This window comes from Salvelinus fontinalis, chromosome 24 (assembly GCF_029448725.1).
Source record: "Salvelinus fontinalis isolate EN_2023a chromosome 24, ASM2944872v1, whole genome shotgun sequence".
Lineage (NCBI taxonomy): Eukaryota > Metazoa > Chordata > Actinopteri > Salmoniformes > Salmonidae > Salvelinus > Salvelinus fontinalis.
In genome coordinates, this window is record NC_074688.1 from 22485484 (window position 1) to 22509008 (window position 23525).

Here is a 23525-nt window from a genome sequence, read left to right on the forward strand (position 1 = left end):
TTATATTTTTATTTTTTTTCACCTTTATTTAACCAGGTAGGCTAGTTGAGAACAAGTTCTCATTTGCAACTGCGACCTGGCCAAGATAAAGCATAGCAGTGTTAACAGACAACAACACAGAGTTACACATGGAGTAAACAATAAACAAGTCAATAACATGGTAGAATAAAAGAGAATCTATATACAATGTGTGCAAAAGGCATAATGCTTTTCCAACAGTCTTGAATGAGTTCCCACATATGCTGATTCACGCAGTCTCCTCTGAACAGTTAATGCTCCGATACTTGAACTCAGTGAAGCATTTGTTTGGGCTGCAATTTCTGAGGCTGGTAACTCTAATGAACTTATCCTCTGCAGCAGAGGTAACTCTGGGTCTTCCTTTCCTGTGGCGGTCCTCATGAGAGCCAGTTTCATCATAGCGCTTGATGGTTTTTGCGACTGCACTTGAAGAAACTTTCAAAATTCTTGAAATGTTCCACATTGACTGACCCTCATGTCTTCAAGTAATGATGGACTGTCATTTCTCTTTTGAGCTGTTCTTGCCATAATATGGACTTGGTCTTTTACCAAATAGGGCTATCTTCTGTATACACCCCTACCTTGTCACAACACAACTGATTGGCTCGAACGCATTAAGGAAAGAAATTCCACAAATTAACATTTAGCAAGGCACACCTGTTAATTGAAATGCATTCCAGGTGACTACCTCATGAAGCTGGTTGAGAGAATGCCAAGAGTGTGCAAAGCTGGCTACTTTGAGGAATCACATTTTAAATATATTTGTATTTGTTTAACACTTTTGGTTACTACATGATTCCATATGTGTTACTTCATAGTTTTGTCTTGTAAATTATAATTTGTTCTTGACTGACTTGCCTATATGAAGGTTAATAAATAATAATTCACTATTATTCTACAATGTAGAGAATAGTAAAAATAAAGAAAAACCCTTGAATGAGTAGGTGTCCAAACTTTTGACTGGTTCTGTATATTGCTAAGAACATGACTAGGGTGACTACTCTAGCAGATCTTGAGCCCAGGCCATCTGCACCAACAGCAAATGCCCTAACCACTCTCCCAATAAGGTATATCTCTAGGGCAGGGCTCTCCAACACTGTTCCGGGAGAGCTATGGTTCTGTAGTGTTTGGCTCGAACCCTAATCTAGCGCACCTGTTCCTAATAATTAGCTGGTTAATAAACTGAATCAGGTTAGTTACACCTGGGTTTGGAGTGAAAATCTACAGTAGGATAGATCTCCAGGAACACGGTTGGAGAGTCATGCGCTAGGGCAGGGCTGCCCAACCCTCTTCCTGGAGATCTACTGTCCTGTGGGTTTTCAGTCCAACCCTAATTTAACACACCCGATTCCGGCGCCGACAGAGATGGCCGCCTCGCTTTGCGTTCCTAGGAAACTATGCAGTATTTTGTTTTTTATGTGTTATTTCTTACATTGGTACCCCAGGTAATCTTAGGTTTCATTACATACAGTCGGGAGGAACTACTGAATATAAGAGCAACGTCAACTCACCATCATTACAACCAGGAATATGACTCTCCCGAAGCGGATCCTGTGTTTTGCCTTCCACCCAGTACAATGGATCTGATCCCAGCCGGCGACCCTAAACAACGACGCCGTAAAAGGGGCAAACGAAGCGGTCTTCTGGTCAGGCTTCGGAGACGGGCACATCGCGCTCCACTCCCTAGCATACTACTCGCCAATGTCCAGTCTCTTAACAACAAGGTTGATGAAATCCGAGCAAGCGTAACATTCCAGAGAGACATCAGAGACTGTAACGTTCTTTGCTTCACGGAAACATGGCTCACTCGAGAGACGCTAACAGAGTCGGTGCAGCCAGCTGGTTTCTTCACGCATCGCGCCGACAGAAACAAACATCTTTCTGGTAAGAAGAGGGGCGGGAGTGTATGCCTTATGATTAACGAGACGTGGTGTGATCATAACAACATACAGGAACTCAAGTCATTCTGTTCACCTGATTTAGAATTCCTCACAATCAAATGTCGACCGCATTATCTACCAAGGGAATTCTCTTCGATTATAATCACAGCCGTATATATTCCCCCCCAAGCAGACACATCAATGGCCCTGAACGAACTTTATCTGACTCTATGTAAACTGGAAACCACACACCCTGAGGCTGCATTCATCGTAGCTGGGGATTTTAACAAGGCTAATCTGAAAACAAAACTCCCTAAATTCTATCAGCATATCGATTGTGCTACCAGGGCTGGTAAAACCTTGGATCATTGTTCCGCATTGCGTCCAACAACAACATTGACGAATACTCTGATTCGGTGAGCGAGTTCATTAGAAAGTGCATTGACGATGTCGTACCCACAGCAACGATTAAAACATTACCAAACCAGAAACCGTGGACTGATGGCAGCATTCGCGTGAAACTGAAAGCGCGAACCACTGCTTTTAACCAGGGCAAGGTGACCGGAAACATGACCGAATACAAACAGTGTAGCTATTCCCTCCGCAAGGCAATCAAACAAGCTAAGTGCCAGTATAGAGACAAAGTAGAGTCGCAATTCAACAGCTCAGACACAAGAGGTATGTGGCAGAGTCTACAGTCAATCACGGATTACAAAAAGAAAACCAGCCCCGTCGCAGACCAGGATGTCTTGCTCCCAGACAGACTAAATAACTTTTTTGCTTGCTTTGAGGACAATACAGTGCCACTGACACGGCCCGCTACCAAAACCTGCGGGCTCTCCTTCACTGCAGCCGAGGTGAGTAAAACATTTAAACGTGTTAACCCTCGCAAGGCTGCAGGCTCAGACGGCATTCCCAGCCGCGTCCTCAGAGCATGCGCAGACCAGCTGGCTGGTGTGTTTAAGGACATATTCAATCAATCCTTATCCCAGTCTGCTGTTCCCACATGCTTCAAGAGGGCCACCACTGTTCCTGTTCCCAAGAAAGCTAAGGTAACTGAGCTAAACGACTACCTCCCCGTAGCACTCAGTTCCGTCATCATGAAGTGCTTCGAGAGACTAGTCAAGGACCATATCACCTCCACCCTACCTGACACCCTAGACCCACTCCAATTTGCTGACCGACCCAATAGGTCCACAGACGACGCAATCGCAACCACACTGCACACTGCCCTAACCCATCTGGACAAGAGGAATACCTATGTGAGAAGGCTGTTCATCGACTACAGCTCAGCATTTAACACCATAGTACCCTCCAAACTTGTCATCAAGCTCGAGACCCTGGGTCTCGACCCCGCCCTGTGCTGGGTCCTGGACTTCCTGACGGGCCGCCCCCAGGTGGTGAGGGTAGGTAACAACATCTCCACCCCGCTGATCCTCAACACTGGGGCCCCACAAGGGTGCATTCTGAGCCCTCTCCTGTACTCCCTGTTCACCCACGACTGCGTGGGCATGCACGCCTCCAACTCAATCATCAAGTTTGCGGACGACACTACAGTGGTAGGCTTGATTACCAACAACGACGAGACGGCCTACATGGAGGAGGTGAGGGTCCTCGGAGAGTGGTGTCAGGAAAATATCCTCACACTCAACGTCAACAAAACTAAGGAGATGATTGTGGACGTCAGGAAACAGCAGAGGGAGCACCCCCCTATCCACATCGACGGGACAGTAGTGGAGAAGGTGGAAAGTTTTAAGTTCCTCGGTGTACACATCACGGACAAACTGAATTGGTCCACCCACACAGACAGCGTTGTGAAGAAGGCGCAGTAGCGCCTCTTCAACCTCAGGAGGCTGAAGAAATTTGGCTTGTCACCAAAAGCACTCACAAACTTCTACAGATGCACAATCGAGAGCATCCTGTCGGGCTGTATCATCGCCTGGTACGGCAACTGCTCCGCCCACAACCGTAAGGCTCTCCAGAGGGTAGTGAGGTCTGCACAACGCATCACTGGGGGCAAACTACCTGCCCTCCAGGACACCTACACCACCTGATGTCACAGGAAGGCCATAAAGATCATCAAGGACAACAACCACCCGAGCCACTGCCTGTTCACCCCGCTATCATCCAGAAGGCGAGGTCAGTACAGGTGCATCAAAGCAGGGACCGAGAGACTGAAAAACAGCTTCTATCTCAAGGCCATCAGACTGTTAAACAGCCACCACTAACATTTAGTGGCCGCTGCCAACATACTGACTCAACTCCAGCCACTTTAATAATGGGAATTGATGGAAATTATGTAAAAATGTATCACTAGCCACTTTAAACAATGCCACTTAATATAATGTTTACACACCCTACATTACTCATCTCATATGTATATGTATATACTGTACTCTATATCATCTACTGCATCTTGCCATCTTTATGTAATACATGTATCACTAGCCACTTTAAACTATGCCACTTTATGTTTATATACCCTACATTACTCATCTCATATGTATATACTGTACTCTATACCATCTACTGCATCTTGCCTATGCCGTTCTGTACCATCACTCATTCATATATCTTTATGTACATATTCTTTATCCCTTTACACTTGTGTGTATAAGGTAGTAGTTGTGGAATTGTTAGGTTAGATTACTTGTTGGTTATTACTGCATTGTCGGAACTAGAAGCACAAGCATTTCGCTACACTCGCATTAACATCTGCTAACCATGTGTATGTGACAAATAAAATTTGATTTGATTCTACTAATTAGCTGCTCAACAAGACCTTAACTAGCTGAATCAGATACGCTAATTTAGGGTTGGACTGAAAACCTACAGGACAGTAAATCTCCAGGAAGAGGGTTGGGCAGCCCTGCGCTAGGGCATGTGGTTATTGGGCCAGTATAGTTAAACCCTCACTAAACCCTCTACCCTAGGCACTTGTGTGGATCTGAAACAACTTGATAGGTGTGAGCAATAGGGTAGATGCACTTTGAAGTAAATACTCTCAGCTCTGTCAAAAGTACACTCAAGAAAATATTTTATTTACCATAGTAATTCAGGAATATCATTAAAACAGGTTAATATGCCCCACCAACATTAGACAACACTACTAAAAGCCCTTCAATTGCTAAAGTAAGTAAATAAAATAATTGATAAGTCAGATTACCTTGATTTACTTATTTTAGGGTTCTGTTTTAATGTTACTCTTTAATCACTATGATGAATAAAATATGTTTTCTTAAATGTACTTTTAACAGGGATTTACTTTGAAGTGCAAGGTGTAGGAATACAGGTGAAATCACTGACTGATACTGACATGGTGGCGTAGCAGGAACATTTGAGTACTGTAAACCAGGAGTTTGTAGTTCAAGTCCCAGGTGAGGACATGTTAAAAAAATAATTTTGAGTATTGCATGATGGGCCCTGTAATTCCTCTCAGATAAGAGCTCAGTGGAAATCTGAAATCAAATCACACAGCTTCTTAATTACAGGCCTGCATTAAGCTGTACCATGCTCCACTCTCCAGACTCCCCCAGCCAGCACTGACTCTCCCTGTCACTAGTCAGCACTGCGGCCCTCTCACAGGGAAACACATGACAGATCATGGAGATTAAAGGGCCACACCGTGCCCTCCAGGTTATCCTCCCCACACACATTAATGACTTATAAATATCTCCTTCAGAGCCCAAGATGGTGGGCTGCCTGCTGCTCTGGTGGTGTAACAGTGAAGACCAGGGCCATAGCTTTCCTTTCATGCCCTGCCACCATTGTGGGCTGTTAAATTATGGACAGCTGGCCTGATGAGGCCCACTGACATGAAGAGGGTGACACAACCCACCTCCCGTCCACACACATATCAAACTAGTAGTCTTGACTTTCAAACTATGGTGTTTAACAGCTGTACATGTTTTTGCTTACATACATTAAAGGATTAAAATGAATGTATTTTTATTGTCAATTGAATCACAGAGGTGCGTGGGGCTGCCACATTGGGCACCCGGGGAGTTGTGGGGGGTTAACTGCCTTGCATAATGGTAGAACAACAGATTTTCTTTCACCTTGTGGATTTGAACTCTCAACCTTTTGCTTGCTGGCTTAACGCTCTAACCGCTAGGCCACCCCCACGCATACACACAATGCATTTTCCCATTGCACATAATTATTTATTCAGCTCAGCCTTCAATGTCATTGTCACAATGCCGTTAAGCACTTATCAGAGCATGGCTGCCGTATTGTAATGTATCTGTATAAATAAACGCTTCATATCCCTGGTGAGGAATCTACACTGATCAAAACTTCAACATAGCCATTCTTTTCCACCTCTGTGATCAGAATGTGTGTGCCTCCCTTTCCTCTGTCTTTGGTCTTTCTCAGCTGGTAGAGTGTGATTAATGTTCTGTGTTAGATGTCAAAGCTTCCAAGACTGTATGACAGTCCATTCAGAGCTGCACACACAGAGAGGCATGCAGACAGTCTGTTTCCAAGCAGAAATATTAATGTAAACAAAGATGAAAAGACAAGGCACTATGTAAACAGGAGCAGCATCGTGCAAAGGTTACAGAGGCCCAAACAGAGGTTTGACTGTTGGACAGCCTCAGTCCTGTAGAGTAGACAAGTTACCCTCCAAAAAGGCACCATAGTATAATACCTTCAAACTCAGTGCCTCTTTGCATGACATCATGGGAATCTCAAAAGAAATCAGCCAAGACCTCAGAACAATTGTAGACCTCCACAAGTCTGGTTCATCCTTGGGAGAAATTTCCAAACGCTTGAAGGTACCACGTTTATCTGTACAAACAATAGTACGCAAATATAAACACCATGGGACCACGCAGCCGTCATACCGCTCAGGAAGGAGACGCGTTCTGTCTCCTAGAGATGAACGTAATTTGGTGCGAAGTGCAAATCAGTCCCAGAACAACAGCAAAGGACCTTGTGAAGATGCTGGAGGAAACCGGTACAAAAGTATCTATATCCACAGTAAAACGAGTCCTATATCGATATAACCTGAAATTGCCGCTCAGCAAGGAAGTAGCCACTGCTCCAAAACCGCCATAAAAAAGCCAGACTACGGTTTGCAACTGCACATGGGGACAAAGATCATACTTTTTGGAGAAATGTCCTCTGGTCTGATGAAACAAGAAGTGAACTGTTTGGCCATAATGACCATTGTTATGTTTGGAGGAAAAAGGGGGAGGCTTGCAAGCCGAAGAACACCATCCCAACCGTGAAGCACGGGGTTGGCAGCATCATGTTGTGGGGGTGCTTTGCTTTAGGAGGGACTGATGCACTTCACAAAATAGATGGCTTCATGAGGATGGAAAATTGTGGCTATATTGAAGCAACATCTCAAGACATCAGTCAGGAAGTTAATCTTGGTTGCAAATGGACAATGACCCCAAGCATACTTCCAAAGGCAAAATGTCTTAAGGACAACAAAGTCAAGTTATTGGAGTGGCCATCAGAAAGTCCTGACCTCAATCCTATAGAAGTAGGCGTATGCCAGCAAGGAGGCCTACAAACCTGACTCAGTTACACCAGCTCTGTCAGGAAGAATGGGCCAAAATTCATCCAACTTATTGTGGGAAGCTTGTGGACGGCTACCCAAAACATTTGACCCAAGGTAAACAATTTAAAGACAATGCTACCAAACACTAATTGAGTGTATGTAAACTTCTAACCCACTGGGAATGTGATGAAAGAAATAAAAGCTGAAATAAATATATTCTGACATTTCACATTCTTAAAATATAGTGGGGATCCTAACTGACCAAAGACAGGGAATTTTTACTAGGATTAAATGGCAGGAATTGTGAAAAATGGAGTTTAAATGTATTTAGCTAAGGTGTATGTAAAAAAATATATATAAACTTCCGACTTCAACTGTATATTACCTCAATCGCCCCGCACATTGACTCTGTACCGGTACCCCCTGTATATAGCCTCGCTATTGTTATTTTATTGCTGCTGTTTAATTATTTTTTTAATTTTATACTTAACACTTGTTTTTTTAACCAACAATGCTTTAACAAGTTAAGGGCTTGTAAGTAAGCATTTCACTTTAAGGTCTACCTACATCGATTGTATTCTGCACATATGACAAATATCATTTGATGTAACGGTCATGAGCTAATGGTCATCACGGTGATCAAGGGGAAGCTCCTTTCCTTCACGGTGATTTCCATCTCTTATTGGGATTAGCCACAATGCATTATTCAAGTCCAATCCATCTTCCTGTATCTCTGTGTGTGGGGAATAGTAAGTTTGGCACATATTGATATAGGGAGAAAGACTGTGGCAGTTAGGAGATTTGGAGTGGTCCTCTTTCAGTCCTGTTTAGTGTTTTAAAAGGTTCTGCCCACTACATAGTGGCCCAATGTGGTTTCATAGCGTCTCTTTCTATGTTTTTCAGACCTTTATATGTCTTGCTGTATGGGAGTCTATGCAATGCTATGTGAATGAAATGCATCAGAAAAGTATTAGCAAGTTCAGGAAAATATCAGGGAATAATTGTGTGTGTATGGAAGATCTGCATTGCTCTATTTGTCATGACCACTAACCATGAACTAGGTGGCGCATTCAGTTGACTTCATTTATTTTAAACTATCGCAGCAGGGCAAATGATTCAGGGCTGACCCTAAAACCCTGGTCGTCCCTGTAATGCTTTATTCCATGACTTAGTCCTCTCCTACAACCTACCTGTATCCAACCTCTCCTTACAGGGACCTGAACAATTTTGATTTTCTCTCACTGGCATGAATCTAAAAATCAGGTTTGCTGGTGAAATATTTTTCTCCCTGAAGTGCTTTTCCTTAAGGTGTTTATCCATTGATAAATGAATAATGTGATTTAGCGGTATTTGAGAGAAAGAGGGAGAGCGGGCGGGAGAGCCGGCGGGAGGGAAAGCGGGAGGGAGAGCGAGGGGGGGGGGAGCGAGAGAGCCCATGTGTGCATGCAGAATCAATTTGAACACAATCAAAACTTTAAAGGGATTAAAGCGCCTGTGATGAGATAGCATACTCAAAATGGTTTAAAATAGCTGCAGAGATTACGCTAATGTAATCCAATTTAAAAGAGCCTCCTTCAAATATTTATTATTTAAGAACCATCTGTTTGAAGCCCCGGGGTCAGACACGTACAGTAAATGCACACAGTCTTCCACAAAGGCTCTCATTGTCCTACATCACTAACTGCCTCCCACCATCCAGAACCCAACTCACCCCACATATACCTCTCACTCAGTGGAGGCTGCTGAGGGGTGAACGGCTCATAATAATGGCTGGAACGGAGCGAATGGAATGGCATCAAACATGGAAACCATGGCTGTGTTCAAATACTCATACTAGCCATACTATTTGTGACGTAAATTGAGTATGTAGTATGCTTATTGGTCATAGTATGGATATATTTAGTATACCAAAAGTTCCCGGATGTCATACTAAATTCTCCAAAATACGAAGTATACACTATCTGTACTTTTAGGGCCCATAATGCTTTTCTTCAGAAAATGGCCGTGGTTTTACAACATCTTCAGATTTGAAGAAAATATGCAGCCGAAGTCCGACAAGGGCGGATATAATTTAATTACTTTAACTTATGACAACTTTTAAGAAAATGTTGAGCAATGACAATTTGTTAGCTACGCTATCCTTACAAACTGCATGGCATTACAGCAGTATGTACCGCCGGTATGTTAGCTAGTTACATGATGTTAGTTGGCTACTAATACATCTGGCCATCTACTCCGATTTCAGAGCACTCTCGTCTGAGTGTGCTAGAGTGCAGAATAACTTATGAATTTACGAACGCTCACCACCCGTTGAATATGGCCGGTGTCAGTAAACGTCAGCAAAAAAAAGCTTAATTAAGTTGTTGCCAGCAGCACAGTTACAGTACAGTCACCAACGCTCTGGATAACATGAAAACAGCCCAACCAGCTCTGCTAGGGCGAGTGAAATGGTAAGAGTAAGGTGTTCTCATTTGTGTCTGGAAGTAGCTAGCCAATGTCAGCCAGTTAGCTTGGGTGCTTGACTACCGTTGTGAGGTCAGAACACTCGGATCAACCCTACTCCTCGGTCAGAGCGTCCAGTGTGCGCCATGAGAGCGAAATTTACCAACACACTCGAAATCATAAAATATCTAGCTAGTCATTTATGCTAACAAGCTAGCAAGAGGTTGTATTGCATCAACATCCGGTAGACAGGCGAAGCGCTAGTACGCTCAACAGAAATGATACCGTTCATTTACAGTATACTAAAAGTATATACTGTAGTATGTAGTAGTGTATATAATCATTAAGTATGTAGAATACAGTATGTTAATATGGTTATTCTAACACAGCTCATGTGTTTGAATCATTTGATACCATTCCACTAATTCTGCTCCAGCCATTACCATGAGCCTGTCCTCCACAATTAAGGTGTCACCAACCTCCTGTGCTCTCACTTTACCTTAATCCTCTTTTTACATAGCCAAACACAGGTTTAGCTTTGTGGCCTGTGGACTGTCAGGACACGTTTTGTAATAAAGCCCCATTTCCCCATCATTGAATGCCTGCTATGAATCCCTTTGGCCTGGCAGTCTAGGGGGGGATGGTAACGAGACCATAACATAACTCATGCAAATTATAGTAGTGAAAAAGTGAGAATGAAATAACCAGACAATTAAATTACCGTCAAACACTCATGGTTTATTTGGTAAACACACGGTAAAGGGGGGCAGGAAAAGGGGCTGAGCTGAACCCAAGGAAATAAACAAATATCCAAAAACACCCAAGCTAGTCTATCTGCTTCAACAACAGCTAGCTAACTAACCAAAAATACAGTGGGTGGTCCACCCAGTTCTAACTAGTTTTCTTAGACAAAGTATTCCTACGGGTAGTGTATGCCCATGGGCGACTTGTCTTGGTACCCCCTTTTCCCACCATCAAACAAACAGTCAAACACCATAACAAAACTCGCAGGGTAACAGACAAAGTGACACGTAGTTGCAAACCACAAGAGATCGAGCTGCAAAGAGAACAACTGACAGGGTTTTTAAACCAAGGGAAAGGGGTTGTGATAGGGTAATGGAAACAGGAGGAGGTGTGTCTTCTGATTGGGGAATGATGATTGCCACCTGTGAGGGGACAAGGAGAGAAAATAAATACACACAGGATACACACACAGGATACCTGTATCCGTAACAATGCCACTCAGTCTGAAATGTTACATCGGCCATACTGTAGCCACCTTGCCACTCATTGTGCTGTCAGTCAGTCTTGCCTAGTCAGTCCCCTGTGAATCTTTCCCTCTCTCCTGTGAAAGACCTTTAGCCCTTCCTTGAGCGTGGTGCTGCAACTTTCACCAGCATCTTCAGATTAGTGGTTAATTTGAAGTCTCCGTCAACACAGAAGAGGACAGAGAGATGGAGGAGGGTAACTTGAACACAAGACCCTCAGGAGATAAAGACTACGGTGAAAAGAGAGATTATAGTGAAAGATAAGAGTGGTTCTGTTTAATGACAGTTGGTTTATCTTCGGCCCTGAGGGCTGGAGGATGGGCATGGTTGTGTGTTTCAGCAAAATACTGGAATCATTTGATTGTTTTACAGGCAATTTGTATTTTTGAAGGAGCATCCAGGCTGTATCACATCCGGCCATGATTGGGAGTCCCATAAGGCGGCGCACAATTGGCCCAGCGTCGTCCGGGGTAGGCCGTCATTGTAAATAAGAATTTCTTATTAACTGACTTGCCTAGTTCAATAAAGGTTAAATAAATTAAAAAAAATATATGTTGTAGTGATGGTGTTCAAAACGTAGGGAAGATTGGTTTGTTGTTTTTCATTGTGGATTTCAGAAGTTAAGTCTATATTTTTAACATACTTGCTTGGATATAATTTAATTACTATCATGGATTATTATGGATTATTGATCATCTAAAAATGGAGGCGCTAAACATTTTGCCTGGCTACCCATCCACATCGCTCTGAGCAAACGCCACACCCACTAACGTTTCTCCTCCACGAAGAGTCTGGATTTGATCTCCTCCCCGGCGACTCCTCGAATGCGAACACATTGAAACCGTTTTGATTGGTCCCTGAAACTGATGGGTTGGGCCAGAGCCTGAACACACGTGGGTAGAGCTGCGTTTAGGAAGTAGTCATTGGCTTTGATACTCTGATTGGTTAGAGACGATCCAATCGCTGATGACTTGTTTTGTACAACGCTCCTCACTTAGACATCAGCAGGAAAGGACTTTGTTGATGGCAGTCTAGCGATATATAGAGCAGTGGAATTAAATTCAGTATGAGTTACCAGGCTACTAAACATTGGCCATTGATATCAAATTACTCCACCACATCCATGTGATTCTAGTCTGTTGCTTAGTTGGTGATTCTTATAAAGATTTGCTGCCCCCTTTTGGCTGCTCATGGTAACTGAGACATATTCTCAGCGGTCTCTTGTTTGAGTTCGACCATCCTGACAGTATTTGCTGAGATATTTTTTCCACAGTTTTTGGAACTCTACATTTAACTTTTTTTTTATTTTTATTTTTTTATATATAAATATGATTAAAGGGCCCACTATACTAATGCCTGTCTGACATACATTTTGGGGGGAACAGATGAGTCTAGTTTTATTTCATAGGCAGGACACATCTTTACAACATCTTTACAAAAAATATACCTTAATATAAAACCATTGTAGTTATTAAACATGCCAGTTGAGAGTGATGCCCCGCCTACATTGTGTTCTACAGTGGCAGCTTTTCAAGGGTTTATCTGTTGATGGATGTAGATTCATGATGGTACCCATGTCCACACCTTCCAGTGTGTCTCATCTCTCTGCAGCAAAACACAACCCAGATGGAGAGTGGAGACAGAGCTAGGGATTAGGGAAGATATTCCTTCATTTAATAAGCAATTGAATGACACAGTTCCAGGGATAAACCTAGTCCAAGAAGAAGCGCAAGAATAGTCACAGGAATAAAGACCATTATCCTGCATTAAGGCGTAGTGTATCATTTAAAATAACCATTCCCATTCATCATTCTAATCTACAACACAGTCCAATACTCGTTCGCATTAGGATACACTGTATTATTATCCACCAAATGTCTGGAGGGTTTAGACTTAGCTGCACATAGTTGTATAGAATTGTTCCCATAGGTATGCAGACTATGATAAAAATTCAGGGTCATAAAGTATCACTCTAAATACATTTTTCCATAATGATGCAATCCGTCCTAATCCAATCACATTTTACATCAATTTTCCCATAGGGTTCCATGTAGAGTCCTCTGTGAAAATGGTTCTACATAGATGGCAAAAGGGTTCTACCTGGAACCAAAAATGGTTCTCCTACACTCTAAAAAGAAAGGATTCCTGCAAGATCTTTTAGGGGTTCTTCAAATTAAAACTGTGGGGGAACCTCTAAATTCTTCAAAGAAACCCCCTTTAATGGTTGCTCGAATAACCTTTTTGGTTTCATTTTTTTACCCCCCCATTATTAATCAGCATAACATAAACAGTATATTTTAGTTGTCAGTGTTTTATGATTTTAGTGGCAAAGCAGAAGTCAAAGATCTAAATATGAGGTAAACTCCCAGCAGAGCGCCAAGTTCAATCGGTATATTTTCTGGCGTGTTAATGTGTTGATATCCTTCGTATCCATAGCCAGAAGGATTTTGTAGTGCATGGTGATCGAACAGGTTTCCAGTTATATTAATCAGCCATGTAGGGAGGGTGAATTCTATGAATACAAAAATAATAATTATACAGATGATTAACAAAATGTGCACACGACAGTATTCATACCATGGTTTTTGTGGTAAATGTGAATGAAACCGTTTTCATACACATACCTTGTCCATAATGTAGAGACCTCTGGGTCTTCATTGAAGAGGTCAGGGAGGAGGAAGATGTCCTATAAAGTTTTAGAGAAACCAATGGTATAAAGTACTTAAGTAAAAATACTACTTAAGTCGTTTTATGAGGTATCTGTACTTTCCTATTAATATTTTTGACACTTTTACTTTTACTCCGCTATATTATAAATTCCAAAGCCACTCGCACATCTGAGCAAACTTTTTGCAGGTCAGTGATACTATCAAAAGCAGTGTGCGGTTTCCTTTTTCACTCCACTACATTCCTAAAGAAAATAATTAACTTTTTACTCCTTACATTTTCCCTGACACCCAAAAGTTACATTTTGAATGCTTAGCAGGACAGGAAAATTGTCTAATTCACGCATTTATCAAGAGCGCATCGCTGTTCATCCCTACTGCCTCTGATCTGGCAGACTCACTGAACACAAATGCTTTGTTTGTAAATTATTCAACACAGAGTGTTGAACTGTGCCCCTGGGTATCCGTAAATAAAAAAAATTAAACTAGAAAATCATGTTGTCTGGTTTGCTTAATATAAGGAATGTGAAATTATTTATACTTTTACTTTTGATACTTAAGTACATTTTAACTTCTTATGGCTGGGGGGCAGTATTGAGTAGCTTGGATGAATAAGGTGCCCAGAGTAAACTGCCTGCTACTCAGGCCCAGAAGCTAAGATATGCATATTATTAGTAGATTTGGATAGAAAACACTCTGAAGTTTCTAAACCTGTTTGAATGATGTCTGTGAGTATAACAGAACTCATATTGTAGGCAAAAACCTGAGAAGAAATCCAAGATACAGTGTAAATTTGGTCCAATTGCACTTCCTAAGGCTTCCACTAGATGTCAACAGTCTTTAGAACCTTGTTTCAGGCTTCTACTGTGAAGGGGGAGAGAATGAGAGCTGTTTCAACCAGAGGTCTGGTTGAAACAGTGCCGTGAGCTAAATTATGCGTGCGCCGTGAGAGCTAGCTGCGTTCCTTCTCATTTCTAAAGACAAAGGAATTCTCCGGTTCAAACATTATTGAAGATTTATGTTAAAAACATCCTAAAGATTGATTCTATACATCGTTTGACATGTTTCTACGAACTGTAACGGAACTTTTTGACTTTTTGTCTGGACCTAGTGCTCGCGCCTCCCGAGTTTGGATTTGTGACCTAAACGCGCGAACAGAAAGGAGGCATTTGGACATAAATGATGGACTTTATCGAGCAAAAAAAACATTTATTGTGGAACTGGGACTCCTGGGAGTGCATTTTGATGAAGATCATCAAAGGTAAGTGAATATTTATAATGCTATTTCTGACTTCTGTTGACTCCACAACATGGCAGTTACCTGAATGGCTTGTTTTTGTGTCTGAGCGCCGTACTCAGATTATTGCATGGTGTGCTTTTTCCGTAAAGTTTTTTTAAAATCTGACACAGCGGTTGCATTAAGGAGAAGTGGATCTATAATTCCATGTATAACACTTGTATTTTCATCAACATTTATGATGAGTAATTCTGTAAATTGATGTGGCTCTCTGCAAAATCACCGGATGTTTTGGAAGCAAAACATTACTGACCATAAGGTGCCAATGTAAACTGAGATTTTTGGATATAAATATGAACTTTATCGAACAAATCATACATGTATTGTGTAACATGAAGTCCTATGAGTGTCATCTGATGAAGATCATCAAAGGTTAGTGATTAATTTTATCTGTATGATCTAAATTGATATTGTTTTATGATGATACCCTCTATCTTTCATATTTGTGCAAATGGCTGTGTTGTTTGGCACTTCCTCCCTTTTAATATTCTTTCTAAAACAGAAAATGGACATAATTCAACGGATGTCAATCAACAAAGTGGTAAGAATATGTTGACGGCTATAGCTGCATTGGGTGCAGATGACTGAACTTCCCACTTATTTCTGCAGGTATACTAATGAGGAGGAGGCGCACAAAAGTATGTACATTTGGTATTGGTTTGTCGCATAATGTTATGCAGATCACATGTAGGCTATCATCACATTTTTATTAATGGTTTCTCTCAGTGGTGGAAAAGTACCCAATTTTCATACTTGAGTAAAAGTAAAGAAACCTTAAAAGAAAATGAAAAAAAGTGAAAGTCACCCAGTAAAATACTAGAGGAAAAGTTGAAAAATATTAGGTTTTAAAAACTTCTTACGGCTGAAATCCCGCTAACGGGATCGATATGACAACAGCCAGTGGAAGTGCAGGGCGCCAAATTCAAACAACAGAAATCTCATAATTAAAATTCCTCAAACATACAAGTATTTTACACCATTTTAAAGATAAACTTGTAGTTAATCCCACCACAGTGTCCGATTTCAAAAAGGCTTTACGACGAAAGCAGACCAAACGATTATGTTAGGTCAGCAACTAGTCACAGAAAAACACAGCCTTTTTTCCAGCCAAAGAGAGGAGTCACAAAAAGCAGAAATATACAAGGGAGAAACCTTACCTTAAATTGAGGAGATCTTAAAAATGTTCAGTTAAGTGCCTGCACCTGCTGTTTTCTCAAATTCAAATCCCAATTTTTCAGGTGGGCAGGTAGTTCTTAGGGTTTCTAGCGGGAACCTAAGGAGGTTCCTCGATGAACCCCACCTCCTATGGGGTTCTTGGAAGTACCTTTTGGATGCATTTTTCAGTGGCAAAGAACTTTGAGGATCTTAGAAGAACCCTTGTTGAACCCTTAGAGTGTATTGGGACAGGCGAAGAACCCTTTTAGGTTCTAGATTGTACCTTTTTATCTAAGAGTGTAGCACTGTTCTTTTAGAACACACTCATCATTTCTCAGTAAAGATAATGCCCCCATCTCAAGCAGAAATATTTGTTTTTATCCCTAACAGGTTAAGAGTCAAGCCAAATCAGAAAAAACAATCCAGGGTCTATTATTTTGTGGAATAACACAATGGCTGATACAATGATGATGCTATTAAACTCATGGGTCATCCACTTACTTCAGTCAGTCTGACAGCATCAGCTTCGATGACTGTTTTGGCAAGTTGGGACTTTCATTGGCGTAAGAGTGGACGTTGGCATTCTCCATTGGCGCATTGGTTCTCATTTGCCTTGGGAATTTCTGTGGAACAACAGTCTCTAATAAACTTGTAAGTTCAAGTTGTCAAAGTGACCAAAGTGACCATGTGTTAGCCTACCTCATCTCTGTGTCCAGCTGAGCTGTTGAACTTGGGTCAGGTGAAGCAAGAGTCAGAGTCAGGTTTGAATTATTGAGCCAGGGATTGTTTAGGGATTAGTCAATAGGTGCTTCACGGCATAAATTAAACAAGGGCCACCATAGCAATTTTGGTCACATGATACCAGGGGAAATAAGTCACTGCAACTATAAGCCCAGAAGAAGATGCCAGCACTTACGTCAGACTGATGCCCAGTTGCGCTCTCTCTCTCTCTCCCCCTCCCTCTCTATTGCTCTTGCTCTTGCTCTCTCTCTCTCTCTCTCTGTCACTCTCTCGCTCTCTCTCTAACTTGCCCAGCTGAATTCACTTTAATTCCAGAAAGAAAGTAACCGGGGTGCAGTCACACTGCAGCTGTTGAGCAGCCCCTAGCCTAGCTAGATGTACGTGTGTGTGCGGACTTGTCCCTCTTGCTGAACGTGTGTTTTTGCGTTTATGGGGACTGGGGGTTAAGACCCTCCTCTTATAGTGTTATTGTTTTTGTGGACTAGGGATTTGAGACCCTCATCACGTCACGCTGAGGGGGTTGTCTGTCTGTGTGTGGAGGGGGTTATTCTGTGTGTGTGTGGAACCTAGCTCCAAGCTGGCAGATCGGGAGGACTCAGATTGCTCGGATCAGATGATCCATCTTCAGCTGACCGTCTCAGGGGACTGGCCAGCACCCTGTGAGTGAGCCTGCCCACCACCATAGTCTAGTTCAATCTAACTCCTCTTTTTCTCCTTCTCTTATCTCTCTAATTTCACTCTCATTCCATTCATTCAATTCTCATCATCCAATCTTTCTCCTTCCAACTCGCCATGCTCCTCTACTTCTCCTCTCCACTTTTATTTTATCATCTGCTCTTCCTCTACCTCTTTTGAATGCTTTGGTTGTAGGCTGCTGGATGATACTTGAGGTTTTATTGCTCTGCCTTATGTCTTTATGATTATCCTGAGTGTAGTTGTGAGTTATTTATTGGCATATAGTCTTGATATTTGCTAGTAGGAGATATGGGCTGGTCGTTAAATGTGATCTAGTGAGCAGTTCTCCAACAGTTCAATCAACTAAATGCTTGAGATTATTTTATGCATATCCAGATATTCCAATCATTTCTAATGCTTGACATTAGCGTATGTCTCTTTAGAAATTTCAATCAACTCAAATGTTTGACTATCTTATGTATTTTTTGATTGAGGTAAGCTTATGAATGTATTTATTTAAATTTTTTCTAAAAAGTGTCATTTTGATTGAGGTACTGTAGGCTATATCATCAATATAACTATGTTACAGTTCAAGTTTACAGCAAACAATTCAGGGTTGTCTGACTACACATAGGAACAAACAGAACTTTGGTAACATAGTACAACATCCCAAATGTGGGTAAATTATTGATTTGTAAGATCTGTGACCTCCATTTTGTTCTGTCAGAACCTCTGTGGACCCGAGTCCAACTGAATGTTGCCCAGATTACGTAAAAGCCCTCTTAAACAGCTGTGGGGGATGACAGATTTTTATCCACTATTAATCAAGGCACTGTAATTATTCTGCTTTTGATCTTATTTTTTAAATATTTAATGTGCTCCGTCTTCCCCTTCAATTGACACTGCCTTGCAAAACTATTCACCCCCTTGATGTTTTTCCTATTTTGTTGCATTACAACCTGTAATTTAAATGTATTTTTATTTGGAAATCATGTAATGGACATACACAAAATAGTCCAAATTGGTGAAGTGAAATGAAGAAAAAAAAAAAAAATCAAAAAAACTGAAAAGTGGTGGGTGAATATGTATTCACCCCCTTTGCTATGAAGCCCCTAAATAAGATCTGGTGTAACCAATTACCTTCAGAAGTCACATAATTAGTTAGATTGCACACAGGTGGACTTTATTTAAGTGTCACGTGATCTCAGTATATATACACCGGTTCTGAAAGGCCCCAGAGTGCGCAACACCACTAAGCAAGGGGCACCACCAAGCAAGCGGCACCACGAAGACCAAGGAGTTCCCCAAAGAGGTCAGGGACAAAGTTGTGGAGAAGTACAGATCAGGTTTGGGTTATAAACAAATATCAGAAACTTTGAACATCCCACAGAGACATCCCACCATTAAATCCATTATTAAAAAATGGAAAGAATATGGCACCACAACAAACCTGCCAAGAGAGGGCCGCCCACCAAAACTCACGGACCAGGCAAGGAGGGCATTAATCAGAGGCAACAAAGAGACCAAAGATAACCCTGAAGGAGCTGAAACTTCTCAGCAGAGATTGGAGTATTTGTCCATAGGACCACTTTAAGCCATACACTCCACAGAGCTGTGCTGTACGGAAGAGTGGCCAGAAAAAAGCCATTGCTTGTTCGCCAAAAGGCATGTGGGAGACTTCCAAAACATATGGAAGAAGGTACTCTGTTCAGATGAGACTAAAATTGAGCTTTTTGGCCATCAAGGAAAACTCTATGCCTGGCACAAACTCAACACCTCTCATCACCCCGAGAACACCATCCCCACTGTGAAGCATGGTGGTGGCAGCATCATGCTGTGGGGATGTTTTTCATCAGCAGGGACTGGGAAACTGGTCAGAATTGAAGGAATGATGGATGGCGCTAAATACAGGGAAATCCTTGAGGGAAACCTGTTTCAGTCTTCCAGAGATTTGAGATTGGGACTGAGGATCACCTTCCAGCAGGACAATGACCCTAAGTATACTGCTAAAGCAACACTCGAGTGGTTTAAGGGGAAACATTTTAAATGTATTGGAATGGCCTAGTCAAAGCCCAGACCTGAATCAAATTGAGAATGTGTGGTATGACATAAAGATTGCAATACACCAGTGGAACCCATCCAACTTCAAGGAGCTGGATAAGTTTTGCCTTGAAGAATGGGCAAAAATCCCAGTGGCTAGATGTGCCAAGCTTATAGAGACATACCCCAAGTGACTTGCAACCGTAATTGCTGCAAAAGGTGGCTCTACAAAGTATTGACCGGGGGGGGAATAGTTACTCACGCTCAATGTTAATGTTTTTTGTCTCATTTCTTGTTTGTTTCACAATAAAAAATATTTAGCATCTTCAAAGTGGTAGGCATGTTGTGTAAATCAAATTATACTAACCCCCAAAAAAAACATTTTAATTCCAGGTTGTAAGACAACAAAATAGGAAAATGTATGCAAGTTAGGCACTACACCCCTTGTATAGCGGATTTATGTGCTTTATTTTAAGAAGTTATTTGGCCACTTTAGTTGTGATACAAACCTTATGGAAACATATAGGCCTATAGGCTAGGCTACATGAGGTGTGCAAATATGATTTGAAAAGTCGCAAAAATAGGCATTGTTCTGATGCTAGGCATCATTCACAAGTGATAATATATAATTAACAAGTGATAGGCTAGTATTGTCACCCATCAGACCCCTTGACTTCTTTCACATTTTGTTACGTTACAGAGTTATTCTAAAATGAATTAAATAGTTTTTTTTGCCCTCATCAATCTACACACAAATTCCCATAATGACAAACCAAAAACAGGTTTTTAGAAATGTTGGCAAATTTATTAGAAAACCCCCCTGAAATAACACATTTACAGTTGAAATCGGAAGTTTACATACACTTAGGTTGGAGTCATTAAAACTTGTTTTTCAACCACTCCACAAATGTATTGTTAATAACAAACTATAGTTTTGGCAAGTCAGTTAGGACATCTACTTTGTGCATGACACAAGTAATTTTTCCAACAATTGTTTGCAGACAGATTATTTCACTTATAATTCACTGTATCACAATTCCATTGGGTCAGAAGTTTACATACAGTAAGTTGACTGTGCCTTTGTTTAAACAGCTTAGAAAATTTCAGAAAATGATGTCATGGCTTTAGAAGTCTGATAGGCTAATTGACATAATTTGAGTCAGTTGGAGGTGTACTTGTGGATGTATTTCAAGGCCTATCTTGAAATACATCATAGGACATCATAGAAAAATCAAAAGAAATCAGCCAAGACCTCAGAATATTTTTTTTTAGATCACCACAAGTCAGGTTCATCCTTGGGAGGAATTTCCAAACGCCTGAAGATACCACGTTCATCTGTACAAACAATAGTATGCAAGTATAAACACCATGGGACCATGCAGCCGTCATACCGCTGAGGAAGGAGATGCGTTCTGTCTCCTAGAGATGAATGTACTTTGGTGCGAAAAGTGCAAATCAATCCAAGAACAACAGCAAAGGACCTTGTGAAGATGCTGGAGGAAACAGGTACAAAAGTATCTATATCCACAGTAAAACGAGTCCTATATCGACATAACCTGAAAGGCCGCTCAGCAAGGAAGAAGCCACTGCTCCAGAACCGCCATAAAAAAGCCAGACTACGGTTTGCAACTGCACATAGGGACAAAGATTGTACTTTTTGGAGAAATGTCCTCTGATCTGATGAAACAAGAATAGAACTGTTTGGCCACAATGACCATCATTATGTTTGGAGGAAAAAGGGGGAGGCTTGCAAGCCGAAAAACACCATCCCAACCGTGAAGCACGGGGGTGGCAGCATCATGTTGTGGGGGTGCTTTGCTGCAGGAGGGACTGGTACACATCACAAAATAGATGGCATCATGAGGAAAATGATGTGGATATATTGAAGCAACATCTCAAGACATCAGTCAGGAAGTTAAATCTTGGTTGCAAATGGGTCTTCCAAATGGACAATGACCCCAAGCATACTTCAAAAGTTGTGGGAAAATGGCTTAAGGACAACAAAATCGAGGTATTGGAGTGGCCATCACAAAGCCCTGACCTCAACCCTATAGAAGATTTGTGGGCAGAACTGAAAAAGTGTGTGCCAGCAAGGAGGCCTACAAACCTGACTCAGTTACACCAGCTCTGTCAGGAGGAATTGGACACAATTCACCCAACTTATTGTGGGAAGCTTGTGGAAGGTTACCCAAATGTTTGACCCAAGTTAAACAATTGAAAGGCAATGCTACCAAATTCTAATTGAGTGTATGTAAACTTCTGACCCACTGGGAAGCTGAAATAAATCATTCTCTCTACTATTATTCTGAAATTTCACATTCTTAAAATAAAGTGGTGATCTTAACTGACCTAAGACAGAAACTTTTTACTCAGATTAAATGTCAGGTATTGTGAAAAACTGAGTTTAATTGTATATAGCTAAGGTGTATGTAAACTTCCGACTTTAACTGTACATAAGAATTTAGACACTTTACTCAGTCCTTTGTTGAAGCACCTTTTGCAGCGATTACAGCCTTGGGTCTTCTTGGGTATGACACTACAAGCTTAGCACACCTGTATTTGGGGTGTTTCTCCCATTCTCTCAAGCTCTGTCAAGTTGGATGGGGAACGTTGCTGTACAGCTATTTTCAGGTCTCTCCAGAGATGTTAGATCAGGATCAAGTCTGGGCTCTGGCAGGGCCACTCAAGGACATTCAGAGATTTATCCCGAAGCCACTCCTGTGTTGTCTTGGCTGTGAGCTTAGGGTCGTTGTCCTCTGGGGCAAGTTTTCATCAAGAATCTCTCTGTATTTTGTTCCGTTCATCTTTCCTTCGATCCTGACAAGTCTCCCAGTCCCTGCCGCTGAAAAACATCCCCATATTATGACGCTGCCACCACCATGCTTCACCCGATGGTGCTAGATTTCCTCTCGACGTGATGCTTGGCATTCAGGCCAAAGAGTTAAATCTTGGTTTCATCAGACCAGAGAATCATGTTTCTCATGGTCTGAGAGTCTTTAGGTGCCTTTTGGCAAATTCCAAGTGGGCTGTCATGTGCCTTTTTCTGAGGAGTGGCTTCCGTCTGGCCATTCTGCCATAAAAGCCTGATAGGTGGACTGCTGCGAGATGGTTGTCCTCCTGGAAGGTTATCCTATCTCCACAGAGGAACTCTGGAGCTCTGTCAGAGTGAACATCAGGTTCTTGGTCACCTCCCTGACCAAGGCCCTTCTCCCTTGATTGCTCAGTTTGTCCAGGAGGCCAGCTCTAGGAAGAGTATTGGTGGTTCCAAACTTCTTCCATTTAAGAATGATGGAGGCCACTGTGTTGATTTAAGGCTGCCAACATTTTTTGGTACCCTTCCCCAGATCTGTGCCTTGACACACTCCTGTCTCGGAGCTCTACGGACAATTCCTTCGACCTCGTGGCTTGGTTTTTGCTCTGACATGCATTGTCAACTGTGAGACCTTATATAGACAGCTGTGCGCTTTTCCAAATCATGTCCAATCAATTGAATTTACCACAGGTGGACTCCAATCAAGTTACAGAAACATCTCAAGGATGATCAATGGAAACAGGAGCTCAATTTCGAGTCTCATAGCAAAGGGTCTGAATACTTATGTATATATACAGTAGTGAGAAAAAGTATTTGATACACTGCAGATTTTGCAGGTTTTCCTACTTACAAAGCATGTAGAGGTCTGTAATGTTTTATCATAGGTACACTTCAACTGTGAGAGACGGTTGTATCAAATACTTGTTCTCCCCACTGTATATATATATACACATTTGCAAACATTTTTAAAAACCTGTTTTCGCTTTGTCATTATGGGGTATTGTGTGTAGATTGATGTAATT

At 41.7% G+C, this 23525-nt stretch overlaps 1 protein-coding gene across 2 annotated transcripts in view; it reads left to right on the forward strand.

Annotated features, from left to right (window-relative positions):
• The window catches only part of esamb (endothelial cell adhesion molecule b), a 94246-nt gene that overhangs the window by 49030 nt on the left and 21691 nt on the right, over positions 1-23525 (forward strand). The window contains exon 1 of one of the 2 annotated variants that reach the window (XM_055880196.1): positions 17175-17635. The exons of the other annotated variant lie outside the window; for it this stretch is intronic. Coding sequence (XP_055736171.1) covers positions 17590-17635 — 46 coding nt within the window. The 5' untranslated portion in view covers positions 17175-17589. Of the gene's footprint in view, positions 1-17174; positions 17636-23525 lie in introns of those variants that run through there. 2 annotated transcript variants of the gene reach the window in all.